The 23,264-nt window shown below is 40.4% G+C and overlaps 1 protein-coding gene across 1 annotated transcript; it reads right to left on the bottom strand.

The window, feature by feature from the left end:
* Window positions 1–5,089: 5,089 nt before the first annotated feature.
* Oprk1 (opioid receptor kappa 1) lies at window positions 5,090–22,993 on the bottom strand. The gene is made up of 3 exons (XM_027398939.2): window positions 22,737–22,993; window positions 10,717–11,069; window positions 5,090–5,622 (listed from the first exon to the last, which is right to left on the bottom strand). Exons 1-3 carry the CDS (start codon window positions 22,991–22,993, stop codon window positions 5,090–5,092), a joined length of 1,143 nt encoding a protein of 380 aa, XP_027254740.1.
* Between the last annotated feature and the right edge of the window lie 271 nt (window positions 22,994–23,264).

Below are 23,264 nucleotides of genomic sequence, written 5' to 3'. Positions count from 1 at the left end.
GTCTTCCCTCCCAAGGAAACCTCTGTGAAACACTTCATAAACACTTAAAGACATGTGTTTCCATGAGTGTTTTAAGCCCAATCACATTGACAATGAATAATAACCATCACATTTGGTTAAGTAAGATGAGACACTATTATTGTAGTTATATTATTATTACTATTATTATTATTATTATTATTGTGAGTTTTAATACATGGCCTCAGTATGTGGCCCAGGCTATTTTAGGATTCCCAAGAACTATAAATAAGTCACTTATGTTATTAAGCAGTAGTTATCATTTTAAATGCCTCTAAATATTGGAATAGCTGTTATCATTTTTACTAATTTAGTATATCATAAAGTTATAAACATAGCAATTTAAAAACATATCTAGGTAAATATAGCATTTCTTTTAGAAAAGTATGTAAATAGTACATGCATTATGTGCATATGTATAGTATATGTATGCCATATGTACAGCATATGTATAATTCCTTATTTGTGCCACTCTTACAATCTACTACATTTTCTTGCTTACTTGGTTGTTCACAGATTATATGTATCAGAATATTCTCTATTTTACTTCTATTTTTGCAGACTCAAGCATAGTTCTTGATGTATATAAATATTCTGTTAAGCACACTACTGAAGAAAATTAATTAGACTATTTGGTGGCTTGATTTACAACATTTCCCAGTCTCTATACATGCAGAGACCATTGGCTCAAAGTGCCTACAATTCATTGCACATTGGAGTTTTCTATCTAAATATATTAACATTCTCATTAGAAAATAAGAACCTAGTCACAGTCCACACACACTGTCAATGTGCAGAATGTACATCATTAAGAAAAAGGAAGAATCTTATTTCAAATGAAAAGTTATTCATACCCTATTCCCTCAGATTTTCTCCAAATTTGGACCCTGTTTTATGAAAAAGGCCAAAGAATCTACCAAAATAGATATGGAAGTTTAACTTTAAATTCTAATAACTTATAAAATTAAATTATTGGTCACAGATAAACATTAATAATGAATTTGCTACATCAAAATTACCCATGAGTGAGTTCTTAACAACAAATTATATCAATTCTCTTTTACTTGCTTGGGTTTATGTTGCTTCCTGCAAGAGTGTTTTCTACAGAAACTGATTTTAGGACTGAGGATGAAACTCAATTAGCAGAGTGCTTGCACACCCTGCAAGAAATCCTGTGCTCAATCTTCAGCATCACAGACAATTTGGTATATTGGCACAGGCCTATAATTTAAGCACTTAGAAGATAGAGTTAGGATAATTGGAAGTTCAAGGTCATCCCCAGCTCTGAAGTGATTTCAAACCCAACAAGGGCTACATAAAACTCTGTCTCAGAATGTTGGAATGATTTTAAAATTTCTTATTTCTTAGGTGAACAGATACATGGTCAAGAAGCAGACTGCAGTAATGATGTGCTGTTATATTGACAGAAGGGCAGGAAACTGAGTGCACTTGTAGGCTGAGTCTAATTTACATTATTTTTGTCAGAATGGTTAACTTTTGGACTTTGTATGTGTTCATATTTTTTAAATGGAGTCTTGTTGGAAAGACAGTGCTTAACATTGATTCTGGGATCTTGGTAGCATTATGATGAAAACAGGCTAATTTTCCTAAGTTATTCCACGGGTCTACTAATCAAAGATTGTGGTTTGCTTTATTGTGTTCCATTAGCCCTCTCCACACTCTAATGGGTGGAAAGTTAGTGACACATGGAGTTTTGAGGAACAGTTAACTCTATTCTTGGGTCTGGGAGGTTTCCTGAAGTCACTGAAGAACAAATGACTTAGCAGCAAAGGGTTATGATTTTTAGCAGGTACAATTTGGTTTTATTACAAGGCATACAATCATATATACAATGTATAATTACTATCAGTATAAGGTATAAACAATATCCATATGGTAAAGAACACACTTTACTTTCAGAGAGGAAAATTGTCATGGCCCATGCCAATTTGTAACCTTGTGAGACTTTCATACTGATACCAAGCTCTTGCTTACAAAACAAATCTTGTGGAATGGCCACCCAGAGTTGCCATTGGTTTTCCTTTTAATCCTTCCATTTAAAACCTTCCAATGTATTCCTCGTTTCTTTCATCTTATGTATCAAATGGAATGCATATAAATTTCTGGATACAAGTTTAGCAACTTGTATCGGCCACAAAATTAAGCCCCCTTCCCCAAAATTCTTGATTTCTCTAAAGAATTTTTGTTTTTCAAAAGTTGTCACTAAAGTGGGAAGATTAAGTCCAGATAGAGTTGTTCTTAAGGTTACAGACATAGCGAACAACTGCTTTTTGTGTGGTGGGAGAGCCTTCAGGGCACCTCTGAGAGGGAGAGCCACTTGAGGACCATGGGGTTAGACTAAAGCACTGTTTGAAACAATCAAGCATGGCAGTATGACCACTGCTTCCTAGTATCTTGCACATGTGTACACACATGTATGCACCTGCTCTCTTTCACATATAGGATCATGTATATGTGCACATATCTATCCTTCAACAATAAAATACACGTAGGTAATTGATACTTTCCCTCCTGTGTGTGAGTCTCTTTGCCACTCTCTGAACTAGTGCTCCAAAGTGGCTGTCATCTGTTTTTCAATTGGGTCAAGGGGAAGCTCAGAATACATTCAAGGGCCGCAAAGCTACTTACCCCCATCCATGGGATCAAGAAATGCAGGAAGCAGGGATATCAGGAGAGCATTAATTTAAAGAGGTCACTATTATAACTCCATTCCATGGTGATGTGGTAACTCCATTGTATTTGGTACTGGGGAATCTATCAACATCCCTCACATCTTACAGTGCTATGGAAGCATTTCTATTGCCTACTTAAGTAGTATCTGTTCCTGGAACTGCTTTGTTCACATACATGTCCCTTTAGTATAATGGCCTACATTTTTAACTACTGGGTTAGTGTCACCCAATATTTAAGTCATTCTTATTTATATATTCAGTTATAAGAATGCAAGGGTGGTGACTTGCTCTTTAAGAAAGCTGTGGCCTGGGCTGGCAAGATAAGACAGTGAGCAATGACACATAACACCTGACAATGTAAGTCTGATAATGTGAGTTCCATCCCCAGAACCATGTAAAAGAAACAGGAGAGAATTAATTATGAAAAGTTGTCCTCCTACCTCTACATGCATGCCACAATGCACGCATACACACTAATAATAATAATAATAATAATAATAATAATAGTAAATAGTTTCCAGAGAACTGTGTTACACTCTAGGGCATGCCCCTGCCTCCCTTTCACATGTCTGACTTTCTCTGTTAGCCTCCATGCTTAAATCTACATGAATACATTTGCTTGATATATTCCAGCTTTGTGTTATTACAGAATTCCAGAGCATCTCGGTATGCAGTGAAATCTAAGAAGTACTGAAAAAAGCACTTTATTTCCATTAGAAAATGTCTCCGCAATGTCACTGGTCACCATCGAATTCAGTAGCATAAAAGTCCTGAATGGAGATAAACTTAATGACAGTGACTCTGCAGAGTGTGTCATACCTGCATGCGGGCCTCAGTCTCCAGAAAGAGAGGGAGCAGCACCAGTGAAGCAGCTGGTGGTGAGAACTCACAGATGGACCTCTGCCTACAGCATCCAGGTCCACACATTAGATGCCTTATTAGACTCCAAGGGGTGCTGCCTTAACCACATACAAGCTTAGAAATGGGTGTTACTTCTAAATTACCCTTTCCTTCTTCTTTCAAGTCAAATTACAAAAAAACCCTCCTTTTCTCTGAACCATAAGTTTTAAAGAAGGAGAATTTATGTGTCATTTGGAAGATTAGCAAAATTATCCTAAATGGGCTTTTCAGACAGTAACCTCCACGGCACACCTTTACCCAAGACCATGCAAGCTGTGCTCATGCATCTCAAGCCTCATTTCCATCTTCAGCATGTATTTGGAAACAATTCTACTTCCTGTGGAAAGCCAGACCATAAAAGCTGAAGATTCATGTGATCAAAACAATTTGCTCTACCTGAGTAGAGAATCTGGCAATAGGTGTATGTTTACAAACAGATGCTACCGCAAAGTAGATTTGACCAAAACTACCATCTTAGAATGAATTCAAAGTTTGGGGATTTGTTAATTCCAAGTTATTAGCATTTTTAGCATAAATGATGCTTGAGGAATCCAGAAGAAATCACACCATGACTGAGTCCCAAAAAAGCTTACATTGCAGCAAAATATCTCAGCATCAATGCTCCATGCCTCGAGGGGTATCACTGCAGCAGCCTTGAGAAATGTCCTGGCTGGGCAGGAAGCCTGTTCCTTATTTACATACAGACTACTTACAAATGATACTACACACACTTTGTTAGTATATATACCTCATAGTTCCTAACATCCACACGTCTTTGCTCAGAAGGATTATCTACCTGAATATCATGCTAAAACCCTGGATATCTGAAGGAGCAAACTAGTATTCAAGGCATTAAACACTCTGAGAAGAGAGCATTCACAACTTTAAACAAGTTCACAAATTTCAAGATGATGCTCTCTACCATTATGAACTTGTACAGTGCCAAGAGTCTGAGTCCAAGTTCTTCCAAAGATGTGTTCTTTTTCACACATGAAACCTATCCACCCAGCAGGGTATGAACTGGGTGTGAGCATCGGTATGGTCTCAGTCTAGCTGAGGTTGCTTCTGTCAGTGGTAGCAGGTAAGTTTGGTGTCTACTAAGCTTTGGATACAATGGTTTGGTTTCGCTTTGCTTTTTCCTTTATTTTCTTCTCCAGAGTTTTGGAACTGTTGCACAGGAAGGCCAAACAGATGGGGGTGAACTAAACCAAGTGAACCAGAAAGAAGAGTCTTATCTTTGCTTATGAATGGCTTCCCTGTTGTTGCCAGGACCTCCTGTGCTCTGTTCTTCAGACTTGCTGCCCCTACTCAGCTAGATCACTGATGTGTTCTGCAGTTGAAGACATTAGAGCATGACATGTTTGTGATATCAAACACCCCATCTTTCCATTTCAGACTGCAGTGGTAATCTGGGTTAAACCAAGATCATTGAACTCTTCTCTACCCGGAGAGCTGTAGGAAGACATCTCCACGACTAGTCATACTGGCTTATTCATCCCATCCACATCCCTTATGGAAGCAGGATCCTGGACTGTGTTTCTAACTCTGCTGGTGCTCTGTCGCTCCATTCGCATCTTAATAGGGAAGCAGAAGTCCCTAAAACAGCGCTTGAAGTTTTCATCCAGGAAGGCATAAAGGACAGGATTCAGGCTGCTGTTGGTATAACCCAAGGCAATGCAGAAGTAATAGCTGGAGAGGACAGCTGTGCTGTGGGAGGTGCTGCCCAGAGCCTCCACCAGGATGAAGATGTGGATGGGGGTCCAACAGATGATGAAGACTGCCACCACTACCAGCACCAGCTTGGTGATCCTGCGGAGATTGCGGTCCTTCTCTCGGGAGCCAGAGAGGAGCCGGACACTCTTCAGGCGCAGGATCATCAGCGTGTAGCAGACAATGATGATGAGAACTGGGATCACAAAGGCAAAGATGAAAACACATATCTTCATGAAGAGGTCCCACCAGGAGTAGTCATCGTCCGGAAACTGCAAGGAGCACTCAATGACATCCATATCTGCCAGAAGTGACGAAAGTCAACAGAAATCATAGAGAGAATCCTGTTATTTTTAGTACTATGACTGCAGAGTTCTACGTTAATCCCAATACCTTTGATTTCAGAAGTCCAAGTATAGTGACCTAGTCCTGGAAGCAGAACAGCAAGTCAGAAACTGATGGTTCCTTATGCTGAGAATTCTATTTAAAAATACATCTACAGAGCTGTTTGTCATCAACACAGAGTTCTGCATAGGATAAGGAAGCAAAGCTGGCTAGCAATGTGATTTGTCCAGCTTGGTTGTGAAGGTTGGCTTGGTGTTGGTGACTTTCAGATTAGCCAAACTGCTCACTTTTAGTGTGGCACTTATGGCACTTTCCCCACACCTGACAAAACTCTGATAAAAGAGTTAACAACAACAAGTTAGCATCTATTTCTAGTAAGTGACTAAACATTTTGAATCTCTCTACTGAATTTAACAAATACCAACTTGTCTTTAAAACATTATCTATATGGGTCCATAAAACTTGATAATGAAATACATCTAACCATGACCCCAGTGCTGTGACTTAATAGTACCGCTCTGCACACTGTGATTAGCAACATCACTGAAATGTGAACAAAAACTTTAAAGGTAAATGAAGACAAACCAAGAGAAAGCAATAATCATCTACAATCAACCTCTGCTTTACTGTTGATGTGAAATGACCTAAAATGTCCTTGAGAAGTCACCATTGTCTTAGAAAACAAAATTTTAAAAAACTTCAGTGGGTGGTATACCATGAAACCCTGAGCTTAATATACATGTTCTATGGTTGTCTATGATAGCTGGTAAACATTTTCATTTTTAACAATTTTTTAATTTATTGATTTTATTTTGTGTGTGTGAGTGTTCTGCCTGTGTGCATGTATGCAGACAGCGTGTGTGCCTGGAGCCCATGCTGGTGAAGAGTTGAGTCTCCTGGAGCTGAGTTACGAATGCTTGTCAGGCGCCACGTGGCTGTTTCGAAACTGAACGTGGGTCCTCTGCAAGACAACAGGTGCTCTTAACTGCTGCTCCATCGCTTCAGCTCCATAAGAACTTATTTAAAAGGTGATCTTGGGTTTTATTTATTTTGAATTTTAAAATATAATGATTATTTTATTATTTTTCATCTCATCCCGGTGGCAGCTTCCCCTCCCTCCTCTCTTCCCAGTCCCCCCACCTCTGTACTCCCCTCCTCTCCTCCTCCTCTGTTTCTATACAGAAAAGGTCAGGCCTCCCACGCATATCAACCAAACATGGCGTACCAAGTTACAGTAAGACTAGGCACCTCCCTGGTATTGGACATGGCAACTCAGTCTGATAAATGGGGTCCCAAAAGGCAGCAAAAGGGTTAGAGACAGCTCCCCATCACACTGTTAGGAGTCCCACCTAAGACCCAGCTACATAACTGTAACATATATGCAGAGGGCTTAGGTCAGCCCCATGAAGACTCTAGCCACGTAACCTTCAATCAACAATTTTACTGCCTACAAGATGTTCTGGGGTAAAAAAGATGCACAGAAATTGTGGGAGTGGCCAAACAGTGACCAGTCCAGACTGAGACACATACCACTAGAAGAAGCCCACCCCGACACTGTCTGGAGGGCCAGGATCCAGAGTCTGGATAGCACAAGGACCTAGGATAGAACCAAATCCAACTGGCATAAAAAGTCAATGTGATGATGCTTAATGATAGTCTGTTACAGATATAGATTGGTACGTAGCCCAATTTTCATCAGCTTCATCTAGCAACTGATGGGAACAGTTGCAGAGACTCAGTCAAACATTTGGTAGAGCTTGGGGAATCCCACACATAGTTACAGCTTAGTAAATATTTTATCAATATGTATGATAGATGATGAAAATGATCAATGGCAGCTACTTTTAAAAATCTGTACGAAGTAAACAGCAATTGAGGAGTGGAAGTGGCCTCCAAATATGCCCAAGACACTGAACATGTGCCATCAAAGAGGAGGGACCACAAAATGGTACCAATCCATGATTTGTTTCAAACATCTGTTTCTGGAAAAAGAAGACATGTTCAGATTGAATTAGTTTACAATTGCTTCAGTTTGAAAAGTTGTGTTTCTTTAAGCATCACAGGATTTTTCTTACATACTGAATTGGAGGAGGTCGATCTTTTTGAAGTTCATACTAGAATTGTGGCCTCAGGCTTTCTTTTCCATTGCACATTAGTACAGTAAGGTCACAGCTCCCATTGGTACTTCCATAATTAGAATTAGATCCAACAACCAAACTAAAGGAGCCCTATTAGTTTTTCTTTTTTGACATTAAATTATATCATTTCCCCCTGTCTCCAACCCTTCCCATGTATATTCCTTGCTCTCTATTTCAAATTCATGGCCTCTATTTCTTTAACTGTTGTTGTACACATATACTAAATATATAAATATAGCCTGTTTGTTGTGGCTAATGTTACTTGTTTGTATGCTTTCAGGGATGATCATTTTGTATGTATAGACTAGTCCCTGGAGAAGCCTATTTCTCCTGCTCCTAGCATCCCTCAGCTGCCTGTATTTCTTTGTCTAGGGTTGCCTGCAACAGTACTGATGGTTACTAAAATAAAAAGTTTGCTCATGTGCAAAACATAAAATTCAATATCTAATCATCCTAAAGTAAAACACTGCTGTATACTAGAGCCCCCACTACTGCATGGGTATCAGTGGATGATGGTAGACATATCCACAAGCCACAACCTCTGAGGTTGTGGCCATTCTGGTGAATGGCCATGTTGACATGCTGAAGAACAGCAGCACCAAGCAGCCATGACCAGTTGGATAGATGATCTAAAACACTCCTCCTATTCAGAAAATGGCCTTAACAGGCAGCATGATGTAGCACTTCAAAATAAATGCATTTCACAAAAATCATCTTTCATAATATATAAACAAAATCCTTATTTGAAAAAAGTAAAAGGAAAGAACAGTTATCCTATAAACCACTTTAATAAGTTCTCCTTTGCTGCACAAATTAATCTTCACTTACATTGGTGCATCTTTTCTTCTACTACACCTATGCCTTCATCTCCAGCAACCTCTACCTGGAAAAAATACATCTCTCCTCATTTCTCCTTTCAAAAGTCTAACTGAAACTCATTTTTTCTAGGGTACCACTCTCTGACACATGTTAGAAGTAATATAGTTGTCAAATCTGCAAGTGGAACATGAAATAGAAAGTCATGTCTTTATTTGCCCTGGGGAAGTCATCTATCACCTTTTGTCACTCAGCCCCTCTCATCTTAGAGTGTGCAGACCATTGCTCCTGATGGAACTTGTGATGTACAGGCTCCTGTGCCTCAGAAGAGTTTCTTGCCATTTATTTCTTTCCTCTTAATGCAGTCTCGAAAAAACAAATTCCTCTGTATGATTAATAATCTTTGCAACTGCTTATTTAATGACAAGTGTCACAGTCTGTAGCTGTGCTGGGAACTCACAGCACAGTTCAGAGGGAAGTGAGACCACAACCATGAGACCACAACACCAAAAATGACCCTTTATGCAAGCTATCATCACTGGGTGATGATGTGCTAGTTTAGGCTGGGCTGTGACAAATTTGCCACTCTAGTGGAGGAGTTGATAATGGAGGCTATGCATGTGTGGTGGCAAGATACAAACTGAAACATTGTCCTTTTCCTATGTCCTGAAAAGTCTTTGCTATGCATATTCAATTATCTGTATTCACAGGTACTACAAAGCTCTCTAATAAAAGGATGCATCTGGATACCGGCAAGAACATTAAATAGCATTTATACAGTTCAAAGGCTTTTTAACTGCTTCCCTCTAGGGAATGTCTATTAAGATCAAACATACTTCCCATAGCTTCATTTTTTTTTGCTAGAAAAGCAAAACTCCTGAGACAGTTGTTCTCACCCTGGCTGCAGGTCAGACTAACCTAGGTCACATTCCAGCTTGATTAAGCCAGGCTCTCCAAGGCTAGGACCCAGGCACTGGTGTATTCTAAAGTAGCCAGGCAATTTCATCCCTTATCCCAATTTGATAAACATGGGGAAAATGTAGCTGCCCTGTTTATATAGAGCAATAATTGTAACCACCTGTGAACCTGATTATGAATTGACCAAAGCCAATGAAGAATATATATATATGTATATATATATATATATATACATATATATATATTAAATAACATTAAAGCAGAAAGGAGATTCCCACATATGTCCCTAATAATTTAATCTCTTGCTGGGAGAAAAAGAAGGAAAGCCATGGGATTGCTAGGTTGCATTTTCAAAACAGTCTTTCCTTTGTTTCCTTACTTCATACCTTACAAATCCCCTTTTCTCCCCAAAATGAGAAGAGTGAATATGATGTAATCCCATGACAGTTAGAAGGCCCCATGTACACACTTTTCCTCTTATGACCCACAGAAATACTATCAGGATTATTCACACTCACTTTCTGGTGGTGTCACATCATTAGTTAAAATATTAACACATGTCTAAGCTATTAGTTTTCAAAGTGTGCTTGGCAAAATGGTACTCTCAACTTTGGTGTTAAGACAGGCATTGGTGGTGCATGCCTTTAATCCCAGCACTCAGGAAGCAGAGGCAGAGGATCTCTGTGAGTTTGAGGCCAGCCTGGTCTCCAGAACGAGTGCCAGGATAGGCTCCAAAGCTACACAGAGAAACCCTGTCTCGAAAAACCAAAAAAACAAAAAACAACAAAAAAAAAACCAACTTTGGTGTCTCATAAGATTCTCTGGAAAATAAGGGAAGAGGAGAAATAAAAAGGAAGCAAGGGTATATAGTCTTCTCTCCCTGGATTTACATTCCCTCCAAATTCACCAAGCCCTTTAAGGATATGAGACTTCTGGGTGTCTATGCTCTAGCACTGTCATCACCCCACTCCATGTATAGAGGTGGAAAGAACACAAAATTGTTTTGTTTTTAATCCTCCATGGATGTAGGAATTGTATTTTACATTGCTTTTTGCTTACTTGTTTCCCAATAAATATGTGTTCCACTCTTTTCCCAAGGTAAAAGCAAAGGAATGAACAAAAGTCCATCTAATCAAAAATTCTATTTTTACAAATGGGATGAAAACAATGGATCTTACCTTCTCTGACTTTGGTGCCTCCAAGGACTATCGCTGATATGCCAACCGATGAAGACAAGAGCCAAATACAGATGTTGATAACCTTTGCTTTCAAAGGTGTGCGGAAATCCAAAGCTTTCACGGGGTGACACACAGCAATATAGCGGTCCACACTCATCATGGTCAAGGTGAATATGCTGGTAAACATGTTGTAGTAGTCTATGGAAATGACAATTTTGCACAGAACATCTCCAAAAGGCCAAGAATTCATCAAGTAGACAGCACTCTGAAAGGGCATGGTGGTAGTAACCAAGGCATCTGCCAAGGCCAGGTTAAATATGTAGATGTTGGTTGCTGTCTTCATCTTCGTGTATCTAAATGATAAGAAACAATAGCAATTCCTTGAACTTAAACCCAGAGGGTGAATGTGAGTGGCAGTCACTGACTTATTAATTTTGCTGCACGTTTATATGTTCCTTTTGCATTCATGGCCAAGTGCAGATTTTAAAAGAGACTCAGACTTCAATAAGGTTTTGTCTTAGTGCTTTGCTCAAAACATTTAAATAAAAAAGAGAATGAAGGATGTATAGATCAATAAGTACATGACTACACAGACAGACTAGGATTCATAAAGGTCTTCATGTCATAGGTGATTATTCGTTTTAATCCTTCACAGAGATCTTACCTTAAGTATTTTTGTAATATTCTCCTTTGCTTATCATAAAACAAATACAAAACTTTTTCCCTTTGTGGTTATTTTGAGAAATCAGTCACTAATTATTTAACCATTTGAAAGTACAAAATGGTGTTCAGTTTTAAATTATATCCAGCTGTAGAAGTCAAAGCACAATTAGACTCATTGATTTCTGCTTGCCAACATGCTACCAACTTATCATTTAAGTGTATTAAATTTTTTTATTTTTGATACAGCAACATCACAGTAAATAAAAATAAATTCTGTTTTTCTCTATCCCAGTCTTGGGCAGTTTATTAAAGCATACAATTGTCTCATTTTTCAGTCAAAGGGACAGTAATGTTCAAGTTGGGTCAGCAAGATTGGTTGGAAGCTGAAATCATTCTCTGTACTCCAACAGGAAGTACAGAGCAACACCATTCTCACTCAAATCTGAATCAACAATCAAAGAATTGTTAGTTGAAGAATTGCTTACTCTGGAATCTATTGAGCAGTAAATATCCATAGGGCTTCACCACTCTGCAGCCAAGACGGAAAAGCTATGTGTTAATTCCTTCCTGTGAACCTGAGAATTGCAAACCTTATCACAACAAATGCATCCCTATACTCCTAGAGACATACATTTCCTCATGAAAAATATGTCAGTGATATTGGAGTGATGGAATGGTGTTGCCAAGTATGAAGTCATAGTCCTGATTCTAAACCTCATAAGTCAGTTTCTGATACACAACGACAGTAAGCTAGGAGCCCAACAGAGAAGCCACTCCAGAGTCTAGCTCAACACATCTGGCAGGGAGGATGCATTCCATTCTCAGTACCCACCGCCTTTGATCTCCCCTTTCTCTTCTTGTGAGAACCAATATATGCTATCAGGTGGGTGGGAGGGCATTGCAAGGATTGGTACTAAAGCTAGCAAGTTCTGGTTTCCTCCATGCTCCATTTCTAAAAGAGTGATTTTTAATATGGGGAGTGGGGAAACACATTCCACCTTCAGACATTTTACTCAAATATTGTTAAATGGCCTATATGCCTTAGAAAGTGATTAAGACTTTATAACCAAATACTTACAATATCTTTCTAAAAGCACAGATACCTAAGCAAGCACAGTTCTGGAAGTAATATTTCTAATGAGAAGATATAGAATGCAATACATTTAAATATTGTTTGTTTTTAAATGTTTGAAAAAATATAGGTTATAGACATGCTTCCTACTCCTTCAGCTTTCTCTAACAAAAATCTCTGATATTAAGAGACGTTCCAGCTGGGATAGCCTTAGTATCTACTCTTGTGTTTGGAGGTTCCTGTGTCTTCATGAACTTATACTGGCATTCTTTGCTTTATAAAGTTAGACATACTTGGGTCCTGGTCCCATTCTTCCTTCCAACCAACAGACATACTTCATTAGGGTGCACTAGTCATTTTTGTATCATGATGATAAATACCTAAACTAGCCAACTTGTCTATAGAAAAGGTTATTTCTGTTCCCTTTCTTGGAAGTTCCACACCATGCCTTGGTTACCCTAGAGATTCAGGCCTGTGGTAAGATAGCACCCTAGACAGTAGTTCATAACAGAGTAAAGCCATTAATTTTACCACTAGCAGTGAAGAATATGAAGAGGGCATGAGGTTCCAAGACCCCATTTAAGGGCACAGCTACAAAAATCCAAAGACCACCAACTAGCCTGCATCCATGAAAGGACTGAGACCACATATTCAACACATAGGCCTTTGAGCAATGTTCAAGGTCTGGAGAATAGCAAGGACCTAGCACTACAAGGTTTCAGTTTCCTTGTGAACAAAATTAATGTTTGCTGCACAGCATTCCAAAGATAACTTTGATATGTGAGTGAAATGTATTTCCTCCCTCTCCCAGTGATCATGTCTCATTTATATCATGCTTCATTTGTTTCATGTGCCCCATCCCATTCTCCCTTTCATATTTGGGAAGAATCTAACAGTTATCCCAGAAAGCCAAATGGGTTGTAGCTTCCAGATAATGTTCATAGCCATTTACTCAATGTAGCTTGAACATAAAGATAGTGATAAAAATGAAACTTGAGCCCTGACATAAGTGTAATGATACTAGAACTCCATAAAATAAGATATGGATCTAAAGTCATTAAAAATAGGGGGTGACATCTGACTTTTAGCTTTTCAAAACTAATTATAAACAATAGATGCACAAAACTGCACAAAAGCTGAATTTATAAAGAATCCAGATCATGTCATCAGAGCTTAGAATAAAAGAACTGAGAACAGACAGTAAGCAGAGTGACCACTCACTTCAAAAAGCTTTCCATCCAGAATGTAGACTTTACCTCACTTAGGTCTCTCAATATCTCCAAGTGGTAGAGCCTAATATTTCTGTTCTATAATTGATGTAACTAAGAATCTTGGAAACCTCTTGGAAATCTTAAAGTGATATAAATGCAAAGTACAGTGCAGAAGTTGCAATCCAGGAGTTAGATGTCAAGTTAGGTATTCCTACATCTGTCATTCCAGCTCCTTATAACTTTCAAAATCTACTGTTTTGACTTCCATTTGTCTAACCTGATTCTCAAACATGTCCTTTAATTTGGCTTTGAGATTTATGATTTTTCCATTCTCTAGCCTAAGACATTTGGGCATGAGTGATCTATGCAGCACAGGCAGAGACAGATCTTGCTTTGAAGGGCAGGGCAGAACTCCATACTGCAGACAGGTGCTTAGAAAACTACCACACTGACAGAAAAAAGAGCTCAAGATCTGAACTAAAGAAAAGAATGAACCAGAAGTTCAATAGGATTAACAGTCTTCCAGGAAGTACACTGCTGGACTCCATGAACACGTAGGAGGAAACCAAGACCTCTACCCTCAGAGATTGTGGCAGAGCCCCCAGCAGCTACTTATATTTAACTACAATAAAATGTTAGCCAGTCTTTTCATTCATTTTATGTCCAGTGAAGAAGAAACAAGTAGTTTTTCCCTTGTCATAGAGTATGATTTTGTCCCATTTCATCCATAATGCTTTATAAAAGTTTGCAAGCATTTAAAGTAAAATGGAACTATCTAGGTGGGAAGTTTTGGCTTGTATGTAAATGCTGAAGGTGGGTTGGCTGCAAGGGCTGTCCTTTTTAGCATACACATCTCAGGAACTTATGGCACTAAAGGACAAAGATGGGGGTTTCTCCTTGCTAGTCTCCGAAGAGCTACAAACCTGAGTCACAGTACTGTACATTAGACAGGAGGGTAAAATAAAACCAGGAAGACAGGTCAATTAGGGTGTCCAAGATGTGACCCCTGGTGAAGGATACTCCTGAGAGTTAGAAATGTTCCCTATGGATAGCTTACCTCAAGCCCATTCTACAGATTAGCTTTGCAAGTGAATAGAAACCATGGGTGCCTTTGTGACATGAAGGGATCAGAGGTATCTTTCTATATCAAGAACAAATATCATGGGGCAGATTTCCCAGGAGAATGTGACACTCATAGTTCTAGAAATGTGAAGTGCAATGCCAGAGGGGAGAATCTGACTTTGTGACCTAGCAGGGTCTTGGGACCTTTGATCATTTCTCTGTGCCTGCTGTGCTTGGGTGATATGTAGAAGAGACAATGACTGTATTGTTGGTATCTTTTGTTGGGTGGTGATATTGACCCATTTATTATTATTATTTCAATGTCATGGATGTTTCTTTAATGTGTACTTCATTATACCTTCAAGACAATAGCACAATAAATCTGGTAACCTTGTGTCTGGACACAACACCATTGGAGATTTACTTTTTTCTGTTACCTTTATCTCTCTTAGTCTTTCTCTCCAGTTTTGCTCCATGTTGAGCTCCACAGCTCTTTTCTCTCATTACTCATGCTTGTCTCCCCTCTCTTTATCTCTTCATTTTTCAACATGTTTTCAAAAGTCAACCCCTCGATCTGTAACATACTAAAATTTGATGACTGAGAACTGAGTCTAACTCACAGTATAAACTAAGGGAACACACAGAGGGAAAAAAAACTAGAAACCAGAGAAATCTCCACAGATGACAGAAAAGAGAGATCCTGATGGGAACTTGAGCTTGCCAGATGACAGAGACACAGAGACAAGTTCCATACCAAGTATCCCTTGCAGGAGGCACTGAAGAGATGGGTTTTCTGGGGAGTGATGTGAGACTGGATGGATGGGAAGAGTGGTGTTGGTTCAGAGAAGACCTATGACCCATTAATGATGAAACTATCTTATGCATTTACTGGTGACTTACAAAGTGATTGATAGATACTTGGATGGTGATGGTTAGATCACACACATTAAGCATTGAGTCACATAGCCCCATGACAAGGGCTCAGGGGATGTTGGCCTCCACTGCCATCATCATGTCAGCTGCTGCCCTTGTTATTATAACAACCTCCCACAGGCCCTGTCCTAACAACCTGTAGTAGAGTACCATAAGATATTAATGCCTCTAATTTTTCTGAAAGGAAAAGTCTGAGAAAAATTCTTAGAAATATTCCCCGTGTTTCATGAGGACTCTTGGAATCCACGTCTACTAGGTAAAGGAACTCAGTGCCATCTTCTTCCAAACATGCTCAAGGAGTCAAGTATTCTGTCAGAAAGATAGAGAGACTCATGGAATCCTGCCACCTTTTCCAAATAAAAGTTGGAAAGCATCCTGATCAGTGTGGCCAAGTCTGCATTATGGGTATAGAAAACATTTAACGCCATAAGCAAGGGAATGGTCCAGAGGGCAATACTAGAATAGCATTGGCTTACTGTCCCTGCAAAGCTGAAGCACTGCCACATGTTCTTATATTTGAGGTTTTCCCTAAGCCCTATAGTTGTCCCTTGGTGCCTGCAGAGAGTACCCCCTCAGATGCCTTAATCCATGATTGCTTAGGCCCTTGAATGAACTGATGTAGTGTTCACACACAGCCTGTGCATCTCCTGTGTACTTCTAGCTTACAATACCCAGCACGATACAAATGCAATGTAAATAGTGGTTATACTCATTATTTAGGAGTAATTATTTTCCCTGCATCATTTATATTCATCATTGCTGTAACAAGGTACATGACAAAGGCAACCTAAGGAAGGAACAGATTATTCTTGTTCACACTTTAAGGGTCTCGACATTTGTGGCTGGAAGTCACAACAGAAGAAACTTGACGCAGCCATCCACTTTGCATCATCAGTCAGTAAACAGGGATAAATGCTGAGGATCAGCTTCTTTTATCCTCAGGACCCCAGGCCCAAATTCTGGAGTTCTATGTCCAACATGGTTCCAAAGGGCGTGAGTAGCTCTACCCTTCCAGCTCGGCCACCCACAGTGAGCATATAGCTCTCCTTTATGGTCACTTATTTAAGACTAATTATTGGGGGGGTGTTGTTTTTGGTTTTTGTTAAGTTGCACTGATTTGGTACAGACACAAATCAAGACGAGCCTGAGGACATTTGGTTGTATATACAAAGACAGAGACTACAGATGTAAAGATTCAATCGCAGTTATTTGGAGGTGGAGGGTGGCAATGAAAGAGTTCAGAGGAACAGGTGATTTGTCCTAAAATGAAAGTCAGTGACAGTAGAAAGTCAAACTTCCAATGTAATGAAATGTAATAAAAACGACAACTAATGTAATAAAAACTACAACATTAAACCCACAGACCTGGAAACTCTCCTCCAACAGTAGTATTGCCCACATTCAGACTCAGTAGGAGGAAAGTTGTACAGCCTCAGGGAAACAGAGTCTTTTTGACCAAGCAGTAGGAGACCAACATGGCAAGAGATAAGCAAGTTGTGGGTGGACTTTCTTTTCATTACCAACAAGAATGATATATGTTTTCCAGGTTGCATAGCATGCTAGCATTTGTGGTTATGAGACAAAAGGGTAGGAAAATGAGGAGACATTGGTCAAAGATACAAGTTCTCAGTTAAAAAATAACTTCATTCTGGAGAACAAATGTATAAATGATGTACAGATGATGGCTATGGTTAGGATACTATGGTGTGGATCTGAAAGTTGCCGAGAGCAGGTCTTAAGTGTGCCTCCTACATACTTTGCACTCACAGGGAAGTAACTCTGTGTGGTAATATGTGTATGTTGGTTTTATTAAGTTAAACATCTCACAGTACATACATGCATTAAATGATGTTAGTTTTCTGTTATAGTAACAAAATATCCAAGGTAATCTATCTGTAATGAGGAAAGGTTGCCTTGGCTCCCAGTGTGGGAGGTTTCTTGGCACATTTGTTGGGAGGAGATCATGAGACTCAGTATACCATGGTAGAGAAGGCCTGCTTACTTCAGGCAACAATGGGGGAAGGGAGAGAGAGAGAGAGAGAGAGAGAGAGAGAGAGAGAGAGAGAGAGAGAGAGCTCTTGTGTACAGGTGTCTTCTTCAAGGGTATGCAACCAGGGACCTCACTTCCTTACATTAAGCCACACCTCTTAAATATTCCACTGCCTCTTAGCAGCACTTCAAGTGGACAACAATGTCTTGAACATGTGAGCTTTTGAGCAACATTTTAAAACAAACTTAAAGCACAAGTGACCTAAGCACACCTTGAACACAAGTAATTTTCAGTAGTCAGTTAGGCCTCAGTGGAACCCGGTAGGGTGAAACAACTCCTGTGAGAACTTTAGAGTCTGGGTAACAATATTGAGTCAGTTGTCTCATTATGGTTGGGACAGGACGCTTATGGTGGGAAGAATGCATGTGAGGGGCAGGGTATGTGGAAACATGCCTTTCATTCAATTTTTCTGTGAACTCAACAATTATTTTAGAAAAGTCTCTTTTAAGACATTAAATAAAAATAAAATGATCAGGAATGAAGATTGCCCTGATCTGACTTTTCAGCTGAATGATTTGAAAACATGAGTTTGTTTCATTAAGTTCTCCAGATACCTTCAGTTCATCGCAACGGAATTAGTTTGCTAAACAATCTCTGGATTACTTGATATTGAAATCATGGCTGCTTCCTAAAAGGCAGTAGTTTGTTCATTTCTGAAAAGAGAGGAAATGTGTTCTTTGCCTCGGAAATGTCTTTGACATTCCCTCAGTCTGCAATCCCTCTGTGGAATCTCATTCCCATTGTAGCTAGGCTGTTTCCAGTGCTCACCTTCATGCACAGAGCCAGCACAATAAGAGGCCAGCACATAAGCTGCTGGCCTTGATCTCAGTTACCTCATGGGTAGCTGAGTGCAGGGACAACCCTAGGCATGCATTACTCCTGGGCAGCCTATCCCAGCAGGACTGTGGCAGGGGGATGGGGAATGCCCAAAAAACAATTTCACTGGAATAGTCCATGGCTGGTAACAGCTAATCCCTTGGTAATGCCACATGTCAATTAGTCCTCAGAACAAATTCCAGTATGTTCAGCAGGGCACAATCATCTGGGTACCAAAAAGTTTATGGTTATTTAAAATTATTTCTCTTATTTCATATAGAAATCTTAAGAATTGACATAAGCAAAGATCCAAATCGTTCATGAAAATTCTGACCTGATTGGCCATTTGGGATAGTAAGTGTTAAACTAATGAACAGACAATAATCCACAAGTATTTTTCAGGATTAACACAATTCTTAAATTCCAATCTCCTGTAAAGTGTGGTAGCACAAGAATGCTACACCAATACTTGGTAGGCTGAACTAAGAGGATAGTGAGTTTGAGGTGATCTTGGGGAATTTAGTGAGATTGTCTCAAAAAACAAAGACTACCACCATCTATTTTTCTTATGTAAGTTTTCCTTGTCTAAGACATGAGCTGGCATACCCTTTTAAAGAAAAGGTGAGGAACAAGTAATTGTTAACTTCAAAGCTCTTGATACAGTTCTAAGCCTGTATTACTTGTCCCACTGAAACCCCATCAATCTTAGAATGGCAGCTGTCTTCCAGCCACAGAATTGTAGATTTGTAGCTAAGCACAGAGCCTTCAGAGCCAACCATGACTGCCTGCATCCAGAAGTCAAGCTAGGGTGAAGGAGGTGCCACCCACACAGTTCTCAGGAAGATATTGCCCCTTGGGAAAGAGCACAATAGCTAATGGAGAGGAAATCTTCCCTCCCAGTAAGTAACAAACTCTCATGAAACTAGCCCCAAGATAGATGTCAGGAAAGAAAGTAATGCCAGGAGCAGAAGCAGTTCAGAAGGTTTGTCTGTGGTCTGGTCAGGCATTAGGAGTGCTACAACCCATCTTTGTCTTTCTTTTCTGTCCTGGGGCCATATTCGTGCTCAGTAAGTGCTCAAACCCTAAAGTGTTTCCTCCAGCTCGGTGTTTTCATTTTTACTGTGGGATTTATTTTGCTCTCACTAAGTTGTCCAAACATGCCTTGAGCTCACATTTGTCCTGCTTCGGCCTCCCAAGTAGCTGGGATTGCAGGGCTGTGTTCCCCAGCCCTGCTGACTTCTTTCCTACTTTCCTACCTCCTTTCCCCAACCTCTTTCTCTAATTTATGGCTGTTTAGCTTCTGGCCTGAAATGGCTGTGCAGGATCCATACCTCATTGTGATCACATATTGCACTGAAAGAAAATAATTTTAGCTACTCCACATAAGCAGCTGCCATGAAACTCTCTTTTAAGAGGTTCTCAAACTTGTACCAAATAATTGAAGAAGGAAAGATAGGCTCTTAATTTCTGAGGTTGCTTTTGCTATTCTAGTGTAAAAAGAAATGTTAATGTTGGTTCCAAGGATGCAGAAAGATGAGAGCATATTGTTTTATTCAAAGACTATGATGAAGTTGCAGGAGGGAGCAGTGGTGAATGGTGTGCAGCTGGCCACACTGCATGCCAGCCTTCTTTGTGCTCATCTGCAGTGGTTTACAATATATGAAAGGAGGCAGGCTGATACTGGTGAGACTGTGGAAGACAGGACATCTAATGCATGGATTATGGGGACTCTGAGGAGGGGATGAAAGATCTGATGTAAAAGAAGGAATGTTATTGCAGACTCTCCAATTGGGTTATCTCATTCCTTCCTACACTTATTCAATTCTGAGACAGCCACACAGTCTGGCATGTTGTCTAGATTGGCTCAAAGGTATCCTGAATAAGCCAGTATCTGTCCCAAACTTAAGATGGCATAAGCAGAGTGAACTATGGAAATTCTGCTTAGTGGGTTAGGAAAAGTAATCTTTTCTCTTATTTATAGGTGAGGAAGTTGGTTTCTTCCTGGCAATCAAACACCATGCTCAGAACATTTGGATGGATCAATAAATTTCAGCTAGGGAAATGTAGTGCTTTTCATAGTAGTCCTTCCATAGTTAACTCTAATCCTGTTTCAAGATGTCTCTTTGGGGGAACTTTCAACACAGTGGTGCTGAGCTACAGAGAAACAAATGTCCTCTACTCCAGAGTAAGACTGGGAAGGAGCCAAGCCCTGGCTGCAAACTACTAAAAACTGTGAGCAAAGCCTGTCACTGAGAATCGAAGAATTTTCTCATTTCTACCTGCAAAATTTTCTTTGTTTATCTTAAAATTAATTCACAAAGAAATGTACCTTCATAGGAGTGAGCTTTGGACTAAATTGAATATAAATGTAACTGCTGAAGAATTTGAAGCTGCAAGGAAGTGCTCTAGAAGAATGAAAAGGGAAGAGTCAGAGCCACAGTGTCATAGGCTGAGCTTAATATGTTGGTGTCCTAATCACTGGCACCTCAGAATGTGACTGGAAACATGGCCATCAAAGAAGTAATTAAGATCCGTGAGATAACATATCCACTGATATGGCTGCTGTCTTTATTAGAGGTTAGGACATAGTCATGTACAGAAAGAAGGCCATTTGATCACATAGAGATGGCAGCTGAAAAGAGTGATGGCACATCAAAAAGAAATTCCGGAGAAAACTAACTTGGTACACTTTAACCTTGGGCTTCTTGCATCCAAAACTGTGAGACAAAATGATCTGTTATTGTGCCCAGTCTATTGAACTTTGTAATGGTAGCCCTATCAGACTAATACAAGTAGGTCTAGAAATTCAAAAGTGCATATTGGATCATCAGGTAGCCATCTAGAGCAAGAGGGGACAGTGGAGTTTTTTGATAAGCCTGGATAACTTGGAGAGACAGTTAATTTGGGGGGGTTTCATTGCATACCTGATAATCATGGCCACACACACACAAAAAAAATGAAGCCATTTTTCGGGGAAGTGTTGTGGTGGGTTTAATGCTTCTTCTTCGCCAGACTGTGGCTGCTAGGTCTTCAAACATTCATTTGGGTGTTACTGTGAAAGGTATTTATAGAAAGTATTAGTCTAGATTCAGTTGATTTTAAGTAAGGGAAGTAATCCTGACCACAAGGTGGGCCAGCTGAACCAGCAGAAGGCACTAAGTGCATAACTGAGGTTCACCAAGGAAGAAGCCTTTCTGGCTTCCTCAATTATAGATTTCCAATGCCCTGCTAGCTTCACAATCACATAAACCAGTTCCTTGTATGAATTCTTTTAGCATGCACAGGCACCACTGGTTCTGCTTCTCTGTTTGACTAATAAGGGAAATATTCCAAGAGGGCAGAAGAGAGCTGTGAGGCCATGAGGATTTGATTACTTAGTAAGCAGAAGAAAGTGATCTATGAAGCACCCAGAGCTTGGAGGATATAGGGAGAAGCAAACAGGAACAGGGATGAACTGAACTGGGCATCAAGTCCCAGGGATATGATCCTATACTCGGGGAGTTGGAGGCTCACAAGCCTGAGCTGCAGAATAAACTCAAGTCTAGCCTGTGCTGCATAAGAAGACTGTGTCAAAAGCCAAAGGCTAAACAAATAGCTCAGGGGTAGAGTGCTTGCCTAGCATACTCATTGGGTTTGATCCTAGGCACTGTGAAATCATGCTAGTGGATATTCACAAAATAGCATGTTGGTTTTCACTTCATAAGTCACAACACCAGTCTGATGAGTCACAGAAAATTCTGAATTGTCTCCACTGCACTTAGTGGGCCTGGAATTTATTTAAAGAAATATTAACACAGGACAGTAAAGTGCTTCAATCCATAGCAGGTAAGCAAGCAAAGGCTTACATAGATGTTCTCTTTTCTTGACCAGGAGATGACCTTGTGATCAGAACCTGGGCACTTCTCCCAGTGTTCTCTCAGCAGAGGATTGGAGACTTTGCAGGTAACTCTTAACTCCTAAAGGTACCTCGGATTTACCCTGTGTGAACCCCATAGTTCCTGTAAAAGCTCTCCCAGGAAATTCTTTTAAGATGTCACCTTGAAGAACCTCCAGAACCCTGCATGGAAGAGACCCTACATCTGTCTGGCGCACTTCTACACCACACGCACGCACGCACGCACGCACACACACACACACACACACACACACACACACACACACACACCAACACCACACCACCCCTGCCACCACCACAACCTGTCCCCACACTCACCGAATGATGACAAACATGACCAGCGAATTTCCCACCAAGCCCACCACGAACACCACAGAGTAGACGGCGGTGATGATGACAGGAATGACAGGAGAGATGTGTGCAGTCTCCAGCGGCTGGTCCTCGGAGCCCAAGCTGCCATTGCTGTCCGATTCTACCCAGTTAGGGAACCAGGTGCTGCTGTTGGGAAGTAGGCAAGCACTTGGGGCGCAGGTGGGGCCTGGTTCCCCGCGGAAGATCTGGACCGGGGACTCCATGGTGAGGGTTGCAGCTGGAAAGCGAAGAATGAAGAACGGTGGCACCTGCAGGGCTGCAGGAGCAGAGGACAGATTGGACCCAGAGAGACAAACTTTGCCTGTGCAGGGGCGGCATGCAGCTGGCGGATCAGGAGCTTGCAACCCCTTGACTCAGTCTCAACCTCAGTCTGGGAAAGGGGCAGGGAAGACTGGCTTCTTGCTGGCATCCCCACCCCCACCCCCTACCTCCCCGCCCCACCCCGCTGCTAAACTGAGAGCATTTGCACCTTCG

The sequence above is a fragment of the Cricetulus griseus genome, chromosome 2 (assembly GCF_003668045.3).
Source record: "Cricetulus griseus strain 17A/GY chromosome 2, alternate assembly CriGri-PICRH-1.0, whole genome shotgun sequence".
NCBI classification, from domain to species: Eukaryota; Metazoa; Chordata; class Mammalia; order Rodentia; family Cricetidae; genus Cricetulus; species Cricetulus griseus.
The sequence above is the reverse complement of the archived record's forward strand: the minus strand, read 5'-3'. Positions and strand labels throughout refer to the sequence as shown.